This window comes from Branchiostoma lanceolatum, chromosome 10 (genome assembly GCF_035083965.1).
Source record: "Branchiostoma lanceolatum isolate klBraLanc5 chromosome 10, klBraLanc5.hap2, whole genome shotgun sequence".
Taxonomy (NCBI): domain Eukaryota; kingdom Metazoa; phylum Chordata; class Leptocardii; order Amphioxiformes; family Branchiostomatidae; genus Branchiostoma; species Branchiostoma lanceolatum.
The window spans coordinates 9,730,201-9,742,735 of record NC_089731.1 but is presented as its reverse complement, the minus strand read 5'-3'; the positions used below and the strand labels follow the sequence as shown (position 1 = coordinate 9,742,735).

The window sequence follows — 12,535 nt, the reverse complement described above, 5'->3', positions numbered from 1 at the left end:
AGGTCAGATAAATATGCCCTTTAACGCCCAAATATTCCATACGTGGAGACTCTTATTCCACGCATTAAGCCATATACAGAAAATAAATAGATGGAAATACATTGATATACGCGTATTAATCAAACCATGCTCAAATAAAGAGTAAAGTTGAAACGATTTGAAAACTCCAGTAACCAATAAGAGGGCAGGTTACATCGTGAAGCATAAATACTTCCCATCGTGCACAGCGACACTAATCTGTTTCCTCTGGATGAAGTCTCGCGAGAGTTGGCGCGAGAGGCTGACATACTTTCCGAATCATTGACGGAGGCGTCAAAATAATGACGGGCTCCATGGAGAAGCAAACATTCGCATGAATCTCACCAAAAATTCACCGGCTGTTCGTATTTTCTTGAAGATACGGTGAGATAGCACCCCGTAGATGACCGGAAAAGTGTTTTGAGGCTGCCTCCTGGATTGGATCGGGCAAAAAATGCTATGACAAGAAGCCGCAACGTTACGGAAAAGTTTGCCGGTGATCGATCGATCTGACATTTACAGGTGGTTCAAAATCAAGGAAGTTTCCAACTTCTAGCTCAAACTCATCACTTCAGTGACAATCTGGACTTGTGAACACGATCACGATGGCGTCAGAAGCAGTAAAGGTAATTGTTCGGTGTCGGCCGCTCAACGAGCGAGAGAAGAACTTGAACTGCGGCACTGTGATCCGTATGGATGGGGGGATCCAATGCGGCATCATCAAGCCTGACAGGCAAGACGAACCGCCCAAACAATTCACCTTCGACGGTTCATACGACGTGGGCTCAACCACGGAGAAAATCTACGACGATGTGGCTTATCCTTTGGTTGAGAGTGTGGTGGAGGGATACAACGGAACGGTGTTTGCATATGGCCAAACTGGATGTGGCAAGTCCTTCACTATGCAAGGTATTGAGGAACCAGCCACTCAAAGAGGCATCATCCCCAGAGCATTTGAACACATCTTTGAAAGCATTGCTGTAGCAGAGGACACGAAATATCTCGTACATGCCTCGTACTTGGAGATCTACAATGAGGAAATCCGTGATTTGCTTGGAAAGGACCACAAGCAGAAGCTGGAGTTAAAAGAACACCCAGATCGGGGAGTGTACGTTAAGGAGTTAACGAAGCACTCTGTTCATAACGTTCCAGAGTGCGAAAGGATCATGGAGATGGGGTGGAAGAATCGATCGGTCGGCGCGACCCTCATGAACGCTGACTCCTCGCGCTCCCACTCTATCTTCACGATCTTTCTTGAGATGTGTTCGACGGACAAGGAAGGCGAGACGCACTTGCGTGCGGGGAAACTGAATCTTGTGGACTTGGCGGGAAGCGAGCGACAGGCGAAAACAGGTGCAACAGGTGACCGACTGAAGGAAGCGACAAAAATTAACCTCTCGCTCTCCGCGCTCGGTAACGTCATATCGGCGCTCGTAGACGGCAAATCCAAACACATTCCATACCGTGATTCCAAACTCACACGGTTGCTGCAGGATTCCCTCGGCGGGAATACCAAGACGCTCATGATAGCGTGTCTGTCTCCCGCAGACAATAACTATGACGAAACCTTGAGTACGCTAAGATACGCAAATCGTGCAAAGAACATCAAGAACAAGCCGAGAATCAATGAAGATCCCAAAGATGCTCTTCTCAGAGAGTACCAAGAAGAGATCCAGCGGCTAAAGGCCATGTTAGCAGCCAAAGGTATCACAGCTGGACAAACTGGACAGGGTAAATATATTATCAACCTTTGATTTACAGTAATTATTTATACATCACTTTTTAGCTTTTGTTCGTGACATGTTGATGGATGATTATACTAGTATGTGGTTGAGTCAGTAGAATAATAAGAATACTCTTAAAGTTAAAGTGAAGAATTTCATCTCTTGGAGTGAGGTCAGACAGTTTGAATAAAAAATCATCAACCCCTGAGTTGAAAGGTAGTCACACATCCTATTGCCTTAAAACTAAATGTACAGCATCAGTTCCTCCAAACCAAGGAGTTAACCTCCTTGTTCGAACCTTTGAAAAAAAATTGAGTTCCTCTTCTGTACACTTAGGCAGCTTAAGTGGCAGTTTAAACTTTAACTAAATCTCTTAATCTTCATTTGCATGTCTAGATGTACATGAAGACAATGACTCTTATAAATCTGTATCACTTCAAAAGAATCCAAATAGGTCATGAGCATTTCCAAATGTCACAGCACAAAAAGCCACATCACTTCTCTCCACCCATATCATTCATAGGGTAATTTTTGTTTTTGTTCGGAAGTTAAGACACCAGTCTATTCTTTGGGATGTTAGAAACATGGAAATGCATTCTTGGGTTACAGTTTTCCCTTTCTGTTTGCCAAAGCTTCCATGGTTTAGTCTGGTTTTAGATTTGGGTGGTCACAAAAGCAGGATTACTGAGCTGATGATGTATATATTTCAGGTGACCTGGATCATTAGCTGCACAATACTTCAGGATTTTAAACCTGTGAAAATAGGTACCAGCAAGCAGTTAAGGTTCCTTTCTTCCTTCTTCGGGTGTCACAGTCTGAGGATCACATTCTGTGGTTTTCTCCCTTAATTATGCATGAGCTGCCTTCGTGACAAGCTTGTTTGCACGAGTATGTTGTGTCGCTGCCCCTTTTCACCTGAAGAGCCCATGGTTGTCACTGGTTGCTACGACAACCATTGATCTGTCCAGCCAGGCAGAAGTGGGGTCAGTGGACCATACCAATTCGTGTATGTTGTGGGTAAGGTTGCTACCCAGTACCCTAAATTCCAAACCATAACTTACTGAGATAAAAAGATGCTAACAGTGGATACCCCTTTAAAAGCTTCTCCTAAATTCCCAGAATTTTTATCATTCAGGAGAAAAACTTGAGTTAGAATTCAAAATTGTCAAGTATTCTTGACCTGACATAGCATCTTAACATGCGCTTCAGTGGCAAAATAATTTTGTACTTAGCACTTTGAAGCATAAGTCCAGTGGTCAAATGCCATGTGATTGTGTTTATTCAGTATGAATGATATTTATAGAGAAAACTGATTTCAAGTGATCAATACATATCAAAGATGAAGGCAGAAGGACTCCTTCGGCCTTCATCTTTGATATGTATTGATCACTTAGCTTAGCCATGAAAGTGCATTCTGCATATAAGTTTGTAGATCCCGAAAAATGTCTCCCCAGAGATATTTAAAAAAAAACTTATAAACCATTTGCAACTTTGGGGAAAATAATTTTGTTTCCATTTTTTGTGATACATATGGTTTTTAACATAACATAACATAACAGCATTTCACTTGCAAATAACAATAATTAATAATTAATCAATCATAATATGCTAGATTTAACAGAATTTTGATGATAGATGCAAAAAAAATTACATCTTACAGATCTACTTTTTCTGCTCTTGTGAGATAGTGGGAGAATATTCAGACTACCCTACCACAGAGAGAGGACTGTCTCGACTCAAATGTTATGATCTGTGAAGTTGTGTGTGAATGTTGCCCATTATGTCACGTCAGTTCTATTAGAGAAAATCACACCTTAACGTCATGACTTATCTACTAGTATGAGTCTATCCTACTGGCAAACAGCATGGTCAAATTGTCACTGTTGCTTAAATGTAACTTTAGTCACACCCTCTAGCAACTTAAGTCAAGGATGCACAATTGCAATGGAATGGAAATAACGACACAGACATGACAGTAGGTTGATGCTCTTTTAATAGTAATCATTCTGCTGTTTAGCCAAGTATGCACAAGTTGTTTGTCATGCTTCTTAGATACAGAAGTACATATATAACAGAACGGCAGTTTGCAAACAACCCATGTAATGGTTGTGCAAAAAAAGAAAATGAAATTGAAAAGTTCCTGAAATTTTTTGTACGTGGAGCTTAAATTGCAAAATACAGACTTGCACCAATTTTTTAAAGTACATTTACACGAGTTAAATCCAAGAAACCTACCCAAGGGTCAAATGAATTAAAGATGCAAAAGTACATATAAAATCCCTGCAGCTTTTAAATCAGTCAGATAAAAACTATCATATTGCCATAGTGAACGTTGAAGACTGCAACAAGGACATCATGTCCTCCCAAGGTAGTAAAGAAGCATCTTTTTTTGGCAGTGCCCCAGGGGCAGAGGCATTTCTTATCCCCTGTTAATCCTTGTTCTCCATGTATGGATGCCATGAACCTGATGTAAAGCTATCATGATGATGAACTGTTGGAGTGGTTGAAAACTTTTTAAAAATTTGATTTTTTTTCTAATGCAGCACCAGCCCCTGCCAAAGGCGCACCTCCCCGCCGGCGCACCACCTCCGAAGACTTGCAGAAAGCTGTTGAGAAAGAGAAGGAGCGCATCAAGCAAGAGTATGAACAAGAGCTACAGGACATGAAGATACGCTATGAAAAGGTAATCATTGGCGGTTCAACAGTCACTGTGTTACATGTACCAATGTTCAACTACAATAGACCCAGTAACATCATTATTTAGAATAGTCACTGTAATGATTAATTCATAGTCTTTTTGTTTTCATCATCATCAAAGCAACTACATTTTACCCCCACCCCCAGGAACAAGAGAGCAATGCCAAGCTCCAGGAAGACATGCAGCGGTTACGGGAGTTCTACGACTCCCAGCTGACCAACGTGGAGCAGAACTTTGAGGGGATTCCCCCCGAGGATCAGAATGGTGAAGCCGAGGAGAGGCCCATGACAGCTGCCCCCCGGAGCCCCCCCACACCCCTGGAGGGGGAGGACCTGCCTGATGGACCCAACCTGGACCAGGCAAGTCTGCGCAGTATGGACGAGTCGCCTGGTTCTGAGGTGAAAGTTGTTTATGTTTTATATCCTGTAATTATTTCTATTTTGTCTTATTTTACACAATTAATTTCAATTCCTCACAATGTGAAACGTTAACGGAGGACAAAACAGGTGTGTAAAAATTTGCCCGCATCTCCACTTAAGGAAATCACCAGAAGAAGTTATCATAAAGTTTAGATGATAAACTTGTTCCTATATGAAGAATACTGCACTTGAAAGATTTCCTCATAAGAGATCAGAAAATTGCTCAAAAAATGAGAAATGCTTTGAGAAAGTTGTCCAGGTTCCGACTACCGTTGGCTAGATGGTCAGATGTGTATTCCTCAACCTAATATATGCAACGGTATTAGTCAATACACATTGTACTACGAGTAAGGGCACCATGCTAACCCCACACTATTACAGGCCCGGATCGCCCAGCAGCCGGAGATGGCCCAGGCTCTAGGGCTGATAGAACAGCCAAAGGTAGCTAAGGTCAGGTGACCTAATGAATACTATGGTTTGTGTTATCAAATATGGTGCTGGTGACCATGGTGACACACTGCCTTGCCCTTCAGCAAGTCTTCATTGCACTCTTTAGTGAAGATGTGGTGTTCCTTATTATGAAGTCTTATACACTTCTTCAACATACTTAAGGCAAACTGTTTAAAAAGTCTCAAAGGAAATTTTTTGTTTGCTTTGTGAAGAGTTTCCATAACTGTATATTGTAATGCAATGGGCTTTCTGTGTTTCAAGGTATTCAAGGTATAGTCCTGGTGGCTTGAGAATGCTGGTGATCTTTTCTATGGTGTCTGTAGTTGCTCCTGATGTCTCCCATAGCTTGTCAATGATATTCAGTTGGGGTGGCAAAATTGAATCTCTAACTCAGATGGTATTTTCTGAAAAGAATGTTTCATTCCAATATTTGCACACAACAAACATTTGCCTGCCATTGCACAGTCTAAAATGAATTCCATCAACTTTTGATCACTATTGGTAAATTCCTTGTCACATTCTACTCCATGTCATCCTTTTTTTGTCCTCTTATCAAAAACTGCACAACACTTTGAAAGTACATGAAATATCTCATAGATACTGAAATGTAACTTTGTTTCACAGAAGCAGCCGCAGGTGGCGAAACATCTTGGATCTAAGCAGAAGACTGAGTTAGAAGAACAAGACAGCCCACGTGCACCCTCCTCACCGAGGGGTAACACCGAGATGGCACAGAGTGTGCTGGCTCAGGAGGAGGCTCTTCATAGATTACAAGAACTGCAAGTAAGAAAGAAGAGATGAAGTATATCACTCCCAAGGAATTAAGAGTGTCATTTCAATTCCTGTTTTCCTTTTCCCTACTATTCTGCAAAGCTTTGACAAAATTCTAATGATTTTCATCCCTGAAACACCAAAATGATCAAATAGAAATAACTTATAAAAATGAAAACTCATTTAAGCGCCTCAGGTTGCAGCCAATGTTTTTGTTCATTCTTATTCACGTTTTGTCTCAGTTCAAAATATAAGAAATGAGACAATTTACTCACACATCTTCTTGTGTTTTTTTTTTGTTGAAACTTTCCTTTGTTTTCCCAAGTTTTGCTGTTCTGTTACTGACTTTTCTTTGATCACCCCCACTCCTCACCGAGGATAAAATGTTCCATGCGCAGGAGCAGATGGTAGGCGGAGAGAAGGCCCACGACGAGGCGGCGCTGGAGAAGAAGAAGCGCAAGAGAACGTACGCCGAGAAACGGAAGGAGAGACTGGCGAAGATGTTTTCAAATATGGACGACGGTTCACACGTCCTGATGAACGTGTACAGCGATATACAAGACAAACTGAAGGCTACAAATCAGCAGCTAGAGAAGGAGAAAGAAAAGGTAAGAGTTGTGACCGTCAACAGAGATGATACATTTCAGAAAGCAGGGAGAAAACTTTTACATATTACTTTACTTTTGAAACCTTTGTCATATTACAGAAAAGGGATTTGGAAGAGTCAACTACATGTAGTTCTGAAGGATACAGCAGTGATGTGAGCCCACTAGACTTGTGCAAGTAAAAGGGTGTTGCAACTGTAGAATGCTGATGTACAGCCTATCATGCATTGATTAGCATGAGGTGCTGCTTATAACTGAAGACTGCGTTTCAGTTCTCATCCTTGCTTTAACAGGATACCCACATGCTTTGTGATGGAATGGCATGTACCCTAAGCCATTGTATGATAAACCTGGCCGCATGAAATTCATACAAGCTTTCCTGTGCATGATCTTTACATGCTACGACTATCAATTCATCATTTGGAAGTCATTTCTTAAAGTACCTTGCCTTCCAACTGCAATGCATGTGGGTATTAAGTATTAAGGAGCAGTGACTTTATTCTCTCAACAAAAAATAACAGGAGTTTGTTGAAGTACATGACGATCTTGCTTCTTACCTTTTTCCCTGTCCAGACCAGAGCAGCTGAGATTGACATCATTGACTTGCAGAGTGAGTTTGAGTTTGAGCGGATTGACTATCTGTCAACCATCCGAGAACAGGAGAAACAACTCAAGCTGCTAAATTCCCTCGTCGACAAGATTCACCCACTGTTACGCAGGGACAGTAACTACTCCAACCTGGACAAGTTAGTACCCTCTTGTTGGAATGATGTTATGTTGACATGTCCCCGTGGTGCAAGCGGTAACGCAACCCCGCTGCTCTGCCATCTGGATCAAATTCCGTGAATCCTAGGGCCCTAGTTCGATCCTAGGGGTTGACTCCAGCTCGGATATGTTGTAAGAGATTGCGTTTGTCATTTGGGATGGTGACGTAAAGTCGGCAGCCCCATGTATGAGAGAGCTTCAGGCATTAGCCTCAAGCGTCAAACCTCTGCACATAAAAGAACCCAACACACTTATCGAGAAGAGTAGGGGTGACCTGGTGTGCTTGGCCAAAATGCGAGCCATAGCGAAGCCGCATTGCACGTCCACTAGCTACTTGAAAAAGCATCATGCTTCACCTCAATGAGGATGCCTTGAAACGAAACGAATGTTGGACACTCATGACACTGAAAAAGAACATCCAGCAAAAATGTATGGAGTGTTTCAGTGGCAAATAGGAAAAAGGACTGTCACATTTTATAAAGATTAAAAAGTATTGTCTAGATAAAAGTGTTGTGAAATGTCAATCAGAAGAAACAGTGCTGATGACACAGCTGTATCTGTTGTACCTAGGATCAAGGCACAGTGTAAGTGGGATGAGGAGAACCAACAGTGGGCCCTGCCAGATGTTAAAGTGGAGACCACATCATTACCTCCCAATCCTGGAGGTAGGCACACATTTTTCCTCCTGCACACTATTGCAGTTTTGAAACAAACTGCAAGGTGGCTGTTTTGTAGAATTCACTCCTTTTGTATACAAACAGACAACAGCATAACCATAGAATGCACATGTTAATGTCAGATATTTCTCTTTGCAATTTTAATTTGTGTGCAACTATGATGTGTGAGAACTTAAGACAAACAGATTTGTTAGTTTTTATATATAAAAGTTTTCTTGTCAATTCTAAGTTGTTTTTTCTACCAGTGCACTGCATGTTCTTAGTGCCATGATGTATTTTGTTGACAGGTATCATGCCAGGAGGCAGAGCACCCCAGGGTAGAGGGCCTCCCCCAGGTCACAGGGATCGGTCGCCTGGCAACCAGGTTAGCCCCGCCCTTCAGCTGTCACTAACGCTTGAATGAAGTGATTACCTATTATATAGGGGGTATTGCACACACAATATTAGCAGATATAACATTTCAGAAAACTTGTGATGATAACAAAATAGGTTAATTTTTTTCTCCCTAATAACCACCCTTTCCATCATAAGATGCATTCTCAGCAGTATCTGATGTTCATAGTTATTACTTCACCCTAAGGGAGTGAAGTATTGTTTTTGGATTGTCTGTGTTTCTGGAATACCCAACATACACAATATAGCATTGCCATATATCCTCAGGCTGCTATTTTTCTATATGCGACTGGAAGGTATGAAGTCTGCCATCTCTGATCGCCTTGTTTTTGCAGTATGGGAGTGCCAACTACCAACCCCCAGAGGAAGACAGGCTACTGCAGAGGTTGAACAGAAGATCGAATGAGAACATTGCAGACAGCTACTTCAAACCCAAGCGAGCCAATCAGCTCCTCAATTCCACCAGCAGCCACGACCGCCATTTTGGGCAGCCGTTGGAGAGGAATTTTGACCGGAATCCTGAGAGGAGCCTTGGAAGTTTGGGTCAAAAATCTGGTGAGCATTAAAGAATTGTTGGTTGTCCTACCTTTGTGAAGGGTTATTACATCATATCTCTGTCTAGATATATGTCTTCCTTTGTATATGTTGTACATTGCTCGATGTATATTGTCCAGGAGGTATGATGTATACAAGCCATATCTGGTTTTCAAGAGAGAAAAAAAGGAAACTCTAGATAAACTATGAACAAGCCAAAAGATGATCTGTCAAGTCCTCTCTTTTGCATTGCCTGCAACTTTACAATGTTTCTAATGATGATTCTAGATAAGGAAATTATTATTGACTTGTATCCTGTATTTCTACCAATGTTTCTGTAATGACCATCTAGTCAAAAACATTTAGGATAACAACAGCTTGATTCCTGCTTACAATATCTAAAAAATAATGCATGATGTTAAATGTGCTTAATATTTTGCTTCCAAATGCAGGCACTTCATTCACACATGCATCAGCAGCTCAGGACCCTCCCAACTCTAGTCAGTTCCTCTCCTGTTGCCCATCCTAACTAACATCTTGCCTCCCTTGGTCTTGTTTTGCACTAACTGCACATCAGTTTTGAATGGCTTGCTCTTTGAGGTTTCTTTAAGCTAAATGTTTTTGTGCAACAAGTTGAAAAACACTGTCATCAATCAACTCTTACTTGCATCTGCTTTCAAAATTGCCTTATTTGCCAAGGTTTTCTCAATTTCTTTCACAGCTTTCTATTGCTAATACATCATCAGAAAAATGTCACATCTTTATTCTTAACAGTATTGAAGGTGTGGTGCGTTATGACTCACATACAATAGAGTGCACTCAGTGATAATAAAATTAATGGTGCTACTGCTACCTGTGCTGTGCACATGCTAATAATAATGTGTGGTCAACTATGGTGGCAAACCCTACAATCTTATGACCACACGTTATGTGTTTGTTCCTGATTAAAGAGTTAGACCCCATTGGTAACAGGCTTCACGAATCTGGAATCACGCGGGCACGGGATTGATCCTGATTCACAAAGCCTGACATGAATGGTCTGAATCCAGGGGTTTATTCTGGATCTGTGGTATCCACCACAGAGGTGAATTCAGGCGGATTGAATTTGGATCAATTGCCTGGGTAAATCCAGATTCGTGAAGCCTGGTATGATTGGGGTCTTAAAAATTCCTCTTTGTTTGTCCCAATTTGCCAATTTCCGTAGACCTGACAGAAACACGCCCTGTTGTTTTATTTGCAGTGTCTTCTTTGGGATATAACGGTTCCATGACAAACGGCGAGTTCCAGGCACCAGACCCGCTCAGCGCGCCGATGGACATGCCCATGCGCCGGCCTGTACGGTTGGAGCGAATGTCGCCATCATCGGCCAAGGACAAGAAAAAGAAGAAGAAACAGAAACCAGGAATGCTGGAACCGTTGTAGTGAAGGGATGGAGGGAGGGTACAGTAACAACTCTGAGGATACAAGTAGCAGGGACTGTTCATACGATAAATGGTGACATTGCTTCATTTGTAAGGACATAGCATGCCTTAAAACCAGATTCTTGGAATACCATCTCTTGCAATATATGAAGGACAGTACATACAAGATGTCACCTTTATTTGGGGAAAACGTTATCAAGCAACTCTGCATCCCTTATACTGTATAAGCTGCAAGACAAAAATATGGCCACACGTAAATGTAGATTGCAGAAGAATGTAAACTGAGAGACTCAACCCACGATGTCAAAGATTTTAAATCAAATTAAACTTTGGCTACGTTTTTAACATCTTGCTTATCTGAACTGATGTTCCTTTCCACGAGCATCTGTAAGTTTATGGCAGTGTATTTTGTTGTAATTCAGATCAAATTTTGGTTTAAGTGTGATGATGTGAAAATAGTTTCACTGCACTGTGACTGGTAAGTATATTAGGGTGTTGTGCAAGAAGTACTATGTTAAATGGGTCTGTATACTGTGAATTAATTTTACCGTGTGTATGATTTGGGATTTAAGGGTCAAAGAACTAACGAGTGGAGGTGCTTGCTACTGTCTTTAGTGCTCACATGTAGTTTCTTCCTGTGTGTGGCTTAGTCGTAGCGAAGATATATGTACGAGTATACAGAACTTAAAACATTCTTAAACTCCTGGCACAAGAGAAAATTTTTTCCAGAACAACAACGTATGAAGGACAGTATCTCTCTACAACCAATACAAGTTGTAGTTTACCATTAATTCAAACATTGTAATGTAAGACTAAGAGTGTAAAGGTTATGTTCCAAGTTTGGATACAAAAATTTGCATTTTGTACGATGTGACGTGTGGCCTTGAAATCTACAAACCTCAGAGTCAATATGGCATAAAATATGTTGACCACAAATGAACCACCAGTAACTTTGTTCACACAGGCTTTTTTCAACATCAAAGATACATAAGTTATGGATGCTACAGAATAGAAAACCGTCCCCTAAACTAAACTTGACTGTCAGGAATACAAGAATGTAGACTTTATTTTATTGAACGTTCAACTGATAATCTTATAGGTCAATACTTCTCATACACAAAAAGGGTTGCACTTCAATCTATAATGTTGTCACAAATGAGAAGTGTTTTGAAGATTTACGACTGGGCTTTATGCTGCATTTGATTTTAGAAGGCACAAGTATTTTATGCATTGATTGTGAACACGATATTCTCAAAGTTGTCATATTCTTGTATCAGACCAAGTTGTACTGTATGTGTATATATTTTGTGATCTCAGAGTTATAGTTATAATAGTGCACTGAGTTGTATGGGACCAGGCTATGTAGTTTGTATATGTTGCAATACTCAGGAAAATTGCTTTCTGATATAGTCGTACCTTTGTTGTCTATAAATTTGAAACTGAGAAAACAAGAGTGACATTGCACTGCTTTTCTTACTTGTCTTCAATGACTTTTTTCTCATATTGATTGTTGTTTATAAACTCCCTCATAGTAGAAAATTCATGTTGTCAAAACGTTTTTCTGGTAGCACCTGCTTTTTTCTGACTCATGAAGTGATTAACACTATTCCCTTGCTAAAAACAAGTCATGCAATTATACCTTTCTAAGTAGTGACTGAACTCCCATTGAGGTCAACAGCAAGCTGTTTTCTGACATTAGATGTAATAAACATTGTAACCAAGTTTATTTCATGATAGGTAATTGGCCCGCTCATAATGACTTACATGTAACTGTGAATCATGTAAAGCACAGATGTGATTTTTGAGAGGCACCCGGCCCCTAAAGAATTAGCCTGGTCACCAGCCTTTCCTAGGATTGCACATGGGTTTTCCTCAGCCACAGTAATCTTCTGCAACCACCTAAAACAATTAACAGGGCAGTAAAATGATTGCTTCGGGCAACCAAAATCACTTATTGGCAGGCTAAGCTGGTGCTGTAGAAATTTAACGAGGAAAACAGCCTTTGGTCTTGGTAGCGCGGCTACAAGAATCGTTAAATAAAGAAAACTGAATTTTGTCAT

The 12,535-nt window shown here is 40.9% G+C and overlaps 1 protein-coding gene across 5 annotated transcripts; it reads left to right on the top strand.

Annotated features, from left to right (window-relative positions):
- The first annotated feature begins 276 nt into the window (after window positions 1-276).
- On the top strand, window positions 277-10,781 carry LOC136442902 (osmotic avoidance abnormal protein 3-like). 5 transcript variants are annotated; one of them, XM_066439918.1, is made up of 12 exons: window positions 277-1,749; window positions 4,286-4,425; window positions 4,587-4,838; window positions 5,241-5,309; window positions 5,934-6,092; window positions 6,479-6,688; window positions 7,259-7,431; window positions 8,021-8,115; window positions 8,415-8,491; window positions 8,856-9,075; window positions 9,507-9,554; window positions 10,295-10,781. In XM_066439918.1, the coding sequence occupies exons 1-12, from the start codon at window positions 624-626 to the stop codon at window positions 10,474-10,476; spliced, it is 2,751 nt and encodes a 916-aa protein (XP_066296015.1). In that variant the 5' UTR covers window positions 277-623; the 3' UTR covers window positions 10,477-10,781. The 5 variants fall into 5 exon arrangements, with proteins under 5 accessions (XP_066296015.1, XP_066296014.1, XP_066296013.1 ...); XM_066439917.1 differs by having other exon boundaries at window positions 278-1,749; window positions 5,241-5,300; window positions 6,458-6,688; XM_066439916.1 differs by having other exon boundaries at window positions 278-1,749; window positions 6,458-6,688.
- The last annotated feature ends 1,754 nt before the right edge of the window (window positions 10,782-12,535 follow it).